Below are 9,947 nucleotides of genomic sequence, written 5' to 3'. Positions count from 1 at the left end.
GCTTGAGGTATTCGGCCAATCACAACGCACTCTATAGCTGGCCAATCAGAGCACACCTCACTTTTTCAGACTGATGAGCTTTGTAAAAATCGACGCGTTTCAGAAAGGCAGAGCAGGAGGGAGAAACAATAATGTACAGTATGTGGAAAATAATGTGTGTTTTTTTTTTACCTTAAAACGCATAAACACATTTCATTACACCAAATACACAAAATAATGTTATTTTTAGCAACATCATATGACCCCTTTAAGAAAGGCAGGTTGAAAAATAATTTTTTGTTGTAATCAACTGCTGATTGAGCTTAACTTTAAACATTATGTAGATCCTGAGGTAATGATGTAAATAACGGACTGAAAATAACTAAAGCACGGAAACAATAAAATGCTGTACAGTTAAAGAGTTAGAAGTAGCCCCAGTGAAATGCACAATATTCTAGAGGGCTAAACTGAAGCATCATTATAAACTAATACCAACTTTGAGTAAAATGTCTTGCAAACCAAAAATAACAATGCCAAAAATCCTGACAGGCACTATGAGGGGTACCAAACATATGTCAGCTTTCTGTGGTTAAGTTACAACATTTAAAAAAACAAAAAAATTTATCTGAGGACAGTTTTACTTCTCATCAATCCATTTGTTTAAAAGCTGCAGGCAAGTAAATCTGCATCAGACACAAGGGAATTTACACAACAAATGACCTCTCAAGAGCAGGTCATAACAAGCCCCCAGTCAGGCTGAAGCATCTTGAACATGAGTTCTTACAGGCTCTCCAGTTATTCGCGCAACAAATCCTCAGGGAAGCATGGGTCATCAATCGCATACATCATCATACTTCATCTCCTCTCTAAACATATCAAACAAATTCACTCCGTCTCTGACCATTAAATATACACTTACGCTGACTGAGGCTCTCTCCACCAGACACCCACTGATGGCAACCAAGATGATAGAAAAAGATCTCCTCATCGTAGCACTTCTCTTCCATGTAGTGGATATGAACATTCCCTCCTAAGAGGAAAAACAGATCTCCATTAATTAATATCGCTATAGAAGTCTTCACATTCCATTCACTCAGTCAAACCGCAGACACAGTGAGGTTGGTTGTAGCTCTACTACCATGTCAAATTGATTGCTACTTACCGTACACCACCATGTAGTTGCCGATGATGGTGGCAGAGTGGAATGCTCTCTCCCTCGGGCCACTGGCAGGGAAACGTGAACGGAAGGAAGTCCAAAACCGTTTCTCAACATGAAAAGCATCAGTTGAGTTCACACGCACACTGAACCTTGAGACAGGAGTAGATGGTAACATTCCAAATTGAAAGAAAGAAAAGCCAGACCAATGAACACTGTCAAGTAGCAGATTACGATCTTAAATTTATTCACGTGATTTTTCCTTATGAACTACACTACAGGAACACACTTCCAACTTAACTTCTGCATCTGTTTTAGGACCTTTCAGTATGATTTTAAACAGCATTTCCCAGCTGTCAGTCAAGTCAAGTCAAATTTATCTGTATAGTGCTTTACAGAAAATCATGATTTTAACGTTTATAATATCTTCCTGTCTTACAGTCGTATTTAGCAGATTAGAGCTGGGCGGTAATACATTTTGCGATGATACAAGAAATCGAGCAGTTGAAATATGCTATATAGTGCATACATAGAGCTCTACATGAGTATACTGTATGTATGCACTGCAGATAAAAGTATGTGGACATCAAACTTTATATAAAGAGCTGAGATATAACGGTTTATATTTTACAGTGATATAAACAAACACTCAGCGGCAATTTACTATACATTCAGCTTATACTACACACACAAGTGTACAATACCTAGCTGTGGTAGGTCTGTGTCCCCCATATACCAGCAGTGTTTTGGAAGGGGCATGGTAGACCATGCTGTGTCCTGCAGTAGCAGGTGGTTTTCCGCCTGTAGGCTGAACTTCTTCCCACACTCCATCCCTCAACCGGAACCGGTACAGTGATGAAGAGAACATGTCCTCCTCTGTCCTTCCTGAAAAGACAGGTTGATCAATTATTTTTAAAGAACAGTAAAAAGATATAAAAAGAGAACAAGCGAGGGAACAACACAACCAGAAAAGTTAGACATTTTAGGGGACAGAGGGCAAGAAAGGAAAGAAGAGATGATGATGCATGTGTTTTTCACAAAATGACAATAACGCTCATGTTGCTCTTTTTATATTCTCCACTAAAGAATAAGAATACAATTTACTCACCCCCAAAAACATATAGATAGTGGTCTACTAATGCTGCTGCGTGATTTGCCAGCCTTGGTGCCCCTGAAGCGTTTGATTGGCCTAGCTGCTGCCATTCATCTTGCTGTGCACGGTACACCCAGACATCACTAGCCAATGAGTGGTTGGCAAGCTCACCGCCATAGATGACCATGTTGCCTTGCCATTCTACAGCTATGTGGGAATGTCGAGAAGCCTGATACAAAGATATTATTAATTAGAGGATCATTCAAATGAAAACAGACCATTAGAAATCCGTAAGACAAAAAAGAGAGAAGAAGAAACTTACTGGACTATATAAATATGATCTCTGTTCCCAATTATTGGCCGAAAAATTGTAAACAACAAGGTCCTCCAGTGCTCTGTTCAGATCAAACCCTGTAAATAAAGACCAAGGGTTCAAATAAATCCCTCCACAAGCGTACTTTAAAGCTGAACTTTTAAAATTAAGAAGAGTAGTAGTTATATTATACAAGATTTTGTAAATTTACATATAACAAATCTAAAATCTTTTCTGGTAAAATCTTACTAAAGTCTAAAATTGAGAGGAAAACAAGATTTTGTATTTGTACAAAATGTATTTTTAAGGCTGTCAAAGTTAAAACCCACAAATTTGATATTAATTCAATAATGTTTTTCTTTTACATTTACAAAGTTGCTACTGCTATTCCATTTTGTTTTTGCTTTTGTAAGGTGGAAAAACTATATATTGTTTATACATAAAAATGCTGTATAAAATTGATTGACTGATAATATAAAATACAATTATTTAATTTTGTAAACAACTATTTAATTGTGTTATCCTTAAAACATATTAAGCGTAATATTTTTATCACACAAGTATAAATGGGTTTTCATACATGAAAACATGTAAAATAGCTGCCCACATTCCAGATCTAAATGATTAACAATCAGTCAGTGATGGGAAAGGCTAGCTGAAAAACCTCCATCTTACCTCCGAACATGTACATGGCTCCAGTGGAAGACAGGTAAACCCCAGCAGAGGCGGTGCGAGGGGCTGCTTTAATGTCACCTGGGCTCACCTCCCACCACTGCCCTGCCCCACTGTTGTCACGGAGACCCAGCTGACAGTTCTGTCCCACAAAGCCGGGGCTGCAGATACAATGGTCACCCCTCTGTTAGAGAGAGTGGGAAACCATACGTGACATTAAAACAACAAAACTACACTCTGTACTCACTTTATGCATAATGCAGAGCCTACCTTATCACAGCGACCGTGGTCATGTTGTGTGCAGACCTGGGAGCAGAGAGGGGTACTGCAGTCCATTCCTCCCCACCCCTGATGACACTGACAGCGGGCAGTAGCTACGTCACAGCGCCCATGACCACCGCAGTCCCCAGGGCAAACTGAAAACGTGTAGGTGGCATTGAAGCCCAGCAAGTTGTAGTTGGCGTCGCTGAAGAGATGCAGCAGCATCTTGTAAAGAACACAACAGAAGATGAACAAATTATAATGACTGTGGGAAAATAGAGACAGACTGTGAACAAGACGTCTATCAACTGAGCGCTGGCATAGTTTCACAGTGACTCATGACTCACAGTGTTATAAAATGGACACATGCTGAGAGAAATGGAAAAACCTAAAATGGAGCTTCCTTTCTTCACAATCTCGTTGAATCAAGAGCATTAAATAAAGGGAGCGCATTTTGATTCTCTGAAAAGTAAGGCTCTCAGGCTCAGTTGAGCAAATGGTATAAACTGATACTTTTGGTCTTACCTCACCAGACTTGGCCTCAATTGGTTGTGGTAGGGTGGTGCCACTTAAACTTGCCAGTAGGGAGCTCTGGTAGGAATCACCATCATAGACAAACAGATAGTCATAGGTACACTCCGTCTCCATAAATGTGAAGTTAAGCACAATGCGATGGTTTCTGCTGGGAGCTGAAGGAGGACAGAAGAGTTCCCATTACAACCAGAAAAAAACATACTGCGCTTGTCTTAATATCACCTTCAAGAGGTAGACATTTGTAATAAATATACAAATTGAGAGAAGGGTCATGGTCACTCAGTTACTGAAATTGGTAGTTGTGATAATTACTAATCAAGCCACCACTACTAATAAAGTCGCAATGAAACGGAAGTAGCAACAGATCTTTTGTTCTGTGTTGTGATTGAAATACATCCAGGTGAAATAAATTGTCAAATAATCCATCAGTGGTTGTTTTGATGGAGGCAGATCTTAAAGGGATACTCCACCCCAAAATGAAACTTCATGCGTCTTCGGAACACAATTTAAGATATTTACGTGAACTTTATTCAACAATTCGTCTCCTCTGTGTCTCTCCGCATCACCGAAGCACCATTTTGGAGAATATCCGCGGGACGCAAGCAGCGTACGCTCTTCTGTGTCAGCAACGCTGCACGGATGCGCTGTTTTCGTTCATATCAAAGTGTAAATACACGTAGAAAACGTATCTTTGTGTCGCGGCTGACACAGAATAGCGCACGCAGTTTGCGTTCAGCGGATACTCTCCAAAATGGCGCTACGGTGATGCGGAGAGACACAGAGGAGACGAATTGTTGAATAAAGTTGTTATTTTTGTTTTCTTCGCGTACAAAAAGTATTCTTGTCACTTCATAATGTTACAGTTGAACCACTGATGGCAGACGGATTATTCTGACGATGTCTTTCATACTTTTCTGGACCTTGACAGTATAATTTACTTGGAAGTCAATGGGACAGTCACAAGCCTCCCGACAGGTCTGTAGTCGTTAAGTCCAGTGATTTTGGGCTTTTTGGGGACCGGAATGATGGTTTCAAGGAGTTTTCTAAAACATTTAGATTTATAATTTATCTATAAATGTGAATTAATCTATAGTCATCTATAGGTTTCATCTTAGTACTTTGTCATAATTTTGAGAATTTTAGAAAAATTGTGAGAACTTATTAATAAAAACTAATTGTTTACCTGGATAATGTGTTGCAGAAAGTTCACCGAGAGTAATAACAGCAATAACAGTAAACACACACAACTGCTGCTTTGTACAAAGCAGTTTTTAATGACATACAGAAAATACACATCAGCATTATACTGCACAAAGCTTTTACGGGTTTGGAACGGCATGGGGGTAAGTGATTAATGACAAAATGTTCATTTTGGGGTGGAGTAACCCTTTAATGCAAACTTGAGGTCACTGTAAGAAAGGGATGGGATTTAAGTAAACTAAATGATTGGAATATTTCACCATGAGATCCAGTTATGACATTTTAATTCAAAATTCAATTGAATGTAAAAATGACAAGATAAAAAACATGCATTCACAAAAAAAATAAATAAATAAACAATACACATTCTCATTTCATGCCGACTTTGAATTACAAGCAATACAGTCATTCGTTTAAATCCTATAACTATATGCTAATAAAGCTTCTTTCATTCATCAGCCCGTTTTTGACACCAACCCTTGATAAGCCACTCGCAGTTCCCATTCACAGAGTAGTTTCCTGGTCCATCTGTGACATATCCTGGGACACCCCGCAGAACCTGTCTTTGGCCCTTACAGTCTCCTGCCCAAGTAGCAGGTATCAGAACCACCAAGACAGGCAGCAGGACAGTCAGGATGTGAGAAGTCATCCTCTCCTCCACCCACAAAGGGCAAAGTGAGAAAAAGATGGAGAAACTACTGGAGGGTGGTTGGACTTGTTCACAGTATGGAGACCTGTAGAGAGAGAGAAAAAAAAAAAAAACAATTGTGGAATTATCTACAAATAACACATCTCAAGCAAAGCATATACATTAACCCTATAATACGGCAAAAAAGTGCCAAAAAAAAAACATTGACTATTTATGTTATTGCCTTTGTTTTATCTGTGGTGTCATCTTTCCTGACATGCATTCAGCTCAGTTGTTTTATAAGTTAATATTCTCATTTGACAGATATCCAGGTAAACTAACAGAATGTTAAGACGGAATTGCCGCAATTCGGCATCAAACAATTGTTCGTTTGAGTTTTCCCTCGGATTTCTTGGCTTTCAAATAGCGCTGTGCGCATTTTACTTTCACTTTCAAATTAGCAGCAATTCTGCATTGATTCAATTCAAGCAACAACAACGTCAAACTCATAGAACTTTTATTAACAAAACGAATAAAAATACACCATATATGCTTAATAAAATAACAAATTACTTAGGCTACACAAAGTTTAAATAGGTATATAAAACTGAAAATCAGCAAATACTGTGGAACCAAATAAATAAAAAAACAGAACGTTTATTAGCAAAACAAATAAGAAAGCTTGGAGGCACGGCATATACACCTTGATGTAAAATAAAATAAATAAAATACACAAAGTTTAAATAAAGTAATCAGCAAACACTGTGGAACCAAATAAATAAGAAACGAATGTTTAAAAAAACTTCCAGTCAATAGGCTTTTCAAAATCTAAAATATTGCCAAACAGGCGCCTTTGCATTTCCTTTCTAAACAATAAAAAAACCTTCCAGTCAATAGGCTTTTCAAAATCTAAAATATTGCCAAACAGGCGCCTTTGCATTTCCTTTCTAAACAATCTTCTGGCATCGTCTTGTCTTTCTCTCCTCACTCTTGTCAGTCAGCGCGACTCACTCTCCTCACTTGATAAATAAAATCTGACTCCTGCTCCGTGGTGCACTGTCGTTCGCGCACGGTTCGGCACGCTGCATTGAGCGTTTAGTTTTTAAAAGTGTCTGTCCTCTAAAGCCGAGTTCACGCTGCATGATTTTCAAACTCGTCAGATCGCCGTTGTTTTCACACTACGTGACTATCTGGGGTAGCATTCAGTTGCTGCTGTGTTCACATTGCACGATGGATCGGCGACAGGGGGTTTCACATTGCATGACTTCACAATAGGAAGAATTTGCGGCTTAACACCAGTATAACCGAAAACACCGTCTATCGCAGCAAGCCTAAAATGTATATTACAAAGCAGTCAACTCCTTTTTTGGCACAAATGGAACCTCATACTATAAGGTCTACTGTATCATACTTTATACATTAATTTCTATAACCTCTAAATTATCAGCATGATCAAAACTTTGCTGTAAAACTTGTGCACGACCTTCCACACACTTTTCCTTCATAATGTTTAAGTATACATTTCTCAATCATCATTGTATCACATTTTATTTTTTGACCCTCACAATTAAAACAACAGAGCTTTGATCATAAAACTAAATGAAGCCTTTACAGAGTAAAACAGAGTGACAAATAATATTTATATGCATTTTAAGCAAGCAGCCTGCTATAATATAACCTTGCGACTTGTCATAGCACTTGCATATTGCTCTTTTGTTGATTTTGATTGCTTCCATTGTCCTCATTTGTAAGTCACTTTGGATTAAAGTGTCTGCTAAATGACTAAATGTAAATGTAATATTTTTTACAAAAAATCTCACTGATTTACATAAGGTCTCAGAATTTTATTTTATTTTTTGGCCATATAAATAACAACATCTGCACCAAATTGCATATTTTTGCGCAGTTTGAGCCTCTGAATAAAACTGATGTGTTTTTCCTCCTCAAAAAGTATGAGCTCCATATTCTCAATATATCACGCTATATGAGCCATAAAAGTCTGATGTATCAAAAGATACAAAATATGAAACACTTATGTAAACTTTTATTTATGTTTTATCGATAAATAAAAGGTTAAATAAACTACCATTTTTAAAGAAAAAAAAGATGATGCATAGATTAATATTCAAGGCTTTATATGGTTAAACACGATAAGACTGTTTCATACATAATTGTATTATCTATCATTGATATTGTTGTTTTAAATTTTGTCGTCACTGACACGGAGTACAAACTGTGGAGTACAAACTGTAATCTCGTTGTCCTTTAAAATGACAAAGCTTTCTTATCTAATCTTATATTGTCAAAAAGACAACATCTTATGCAAAAGGCATGGCTGCAAAAACCCATGTGAAAAATAGTCGTCTTTGAAAAACTGCAATACACCCAAAGCTGCAAAGTAGCACAAATCTTGTTATGAAAACAACACTTTTAACACCAAACTCTTGAACTATTTGACAAACACACACACACACACACACACACACACACACAAAGTTACACAACATAAGAGCTAAAAGGGATACTTGTCTTTTTAAACTAGTAATAGGTTTAGCTGATACAAGCATCATTGTAACATCAATTCTGAGCTAACGGTTTATACTACTTTAGTGTTAGCTGTTCTGTCATCATATTTAACCGACTGTGGTCCCTTGTTAAACTACATAATTACAATAATTCATATAGCAGGGTACACCTGTCCATTGTCAGTTCAGTATTTACTGATTCGTATCAATCAAAGGGACATTTAAAACTGACAACCGAGCCTTCGCTTTAGCTGAACAGGCTAACCGACTAGCCATGTCTATCCCGCTAAATTAGCTGTCGGAAAAAGCAAACCGTTTTCACTCATTTACTCACCAATTCCCGAGTCTTGGTCTCCATGTTTCTAAAGCATAGAGGTTTTCGTAACTTACATCCTGTATCAGGTAGAATAATAAAAAGACGCGTTGAGCGCTGCAGTTATTGTTGGGCTGCGGAGCCCAGCAGCGGTTTAAAAGCTCGAGACCACCGCGGATGAGGATGATGTGTGAGCTGCAGCAATCAAAGGCCTCGAGCTCCGCTCACAGAATGGCTTTATTTACAAAACATCTCCAGATGTTATTAAGAACAACGTGCGCGTCCTCTCTGTTTCAACTTCTGGCTAAATCCAAGCAATAAGTGTTACAACATGATCAGCCTTGTGCGTGAGTTTGTTCCCTGATATCCAGGACGCGTCTTGCTGTTAGTGTTTGTTAACTGGGGAGGTGTGTGTGCTTCCAGATGGTTGTCAACAACACAAAGCCTAATAACCGTGTGCATATGGCAAGCCCTTTTATCTTAAAATAATCCCAGTGTTACTCGTCGTAATTGCATTTTTACTAGTAACAATTCAATTAGAGAGCTCTACAATTAAATTCTTACTAGTAACAATTTCAATTAGAGAGCTCTACAAATGAATTTTTTCTAGTCATATGTTTCCATTGACTTCCATTCATTTTTAATTACAGAGCTCTACAATTGCATTCTTACTAGTAACAATTCCAATTAGAGAACTCTCTAATTAAATTCTTACTAGTAACAATTACAATTAGAGAGCTCTCTAATTTAGTTTTTACAAGTAAAAATGCAATTACAGAGCTCTATAATTTAATTTTTACTAGTAAAAAACAAATGAAAGATATGCTTAATTGCAGAGCTCTGTAATTGAATTAGAGAGCTCTCTAATTTAGTTCTTACTAGTAACAATTGAATTAGAGAGCTCTCTAATTGGAATTCTTACTAGTAAAAATTGAATTAGAGAGCTCTGTAATGGGAATTCTTACTAGTAACAATTGAATTGGAGAGCTCTCTAATTGTAATTCTTACTAGTAAGAATGTAATTGCAGAGCTCTCTAATTCAGTTAGAGAGCTCTATAATTCAATTGTTACTAGTAAGAACTGAATTAGAGAGCTCTCTAGGTGTAGTCGCAAATCTGTTTTGCATCTAATGAATACAAGTTTTTACTAGTAAGAATACAATTGTAGAGCTCTGTAACTAGATTTCTTACTAGTAAGAATTTAATTAGAGAGCTCTGTAATTACATTTTTACTAGTAAGAACTGAATTAGAGAGCTCTCTAATTATAATTGTT

The 9,947-nt window shown here is 37.4% G+C and overlaps 1 protein-coding gene across 1 annotated transcript in view; it reads right to left on the bottom strand.

Moving 5' to 3' along the window:
- Positions 1-9,103, bottom strand: part of LOC107706507 (multiple epidermal growth factor-like domains protein 8) — a 29,025-nt gene extending 19,922 nt beyond the window's left edge. Inside the window, exons 1-10 of the mRNA XM_016510242.1 lie at positions 8,696-9,103; positions 5,686-5,942; positions 4,000-4,163; positions 3,484-3,699; positions 3,217-3,397; positions 2,551-2,639; positions 2,244-2,457; positions 1,840-2,020; positions 1,142-1,287; positions 899-1,009 (exon numbers count right to left, since the gene is read on the bottom strand). Of these exons, the coding sequence (XP_016365728.1) occupies positions 899-1,009; positions 1,142-1,287; positions 1,840-2,020; positions 2,244-2,457; positions 2,551-2,639; positions 3,217-3,397; positions 3,484-3,699; positions 4,000-4,163; positions 5,686-5,857 (1,474 nt within the window). The 5' untranslated portion in view covers positions 5,858-5,942; positions 8,696-9,103. The remainder of the gene's footprint in view (positions 1-898; positions 1,010-1,141; positions 1,288-1,839; positions 2,021-2,243; positions 2,458-2,550; positions 2,640-3,216; positions 3,398-3,483; positions 3,700-3,999; positions 4,164-5,685; positions 5,943-8,695) is intronic.
- Between the last annotated feature and the right edge of the window lie 844 nt (positions 9,104-9,947).

Source organism: Sinocyclocheilus rhinocerous, unplaced genomic scaffold (assembly GCF_001515625.1).
Source record: "Sinocyclocheilus rhinocerous isolate Xijiao unplaced genomic scaffold, SAMN03320098_v1.1 scaffold1333, whole genome shotgun sequence".
In the NCBI taxonomy this organism is placed as follows: Eukaryota; Metazoa; Chordata; class Actinopteri; order Cypriniformes; family Cyprinidae; genus Sinocyclocheilus; species Sinocyclocheilus rhinocerous.
The sequence above is the reverse complement of the archived record's forward strand: the minus strand, read 5'-3'. Positions and strand labels throughout refer to the sequence as shown.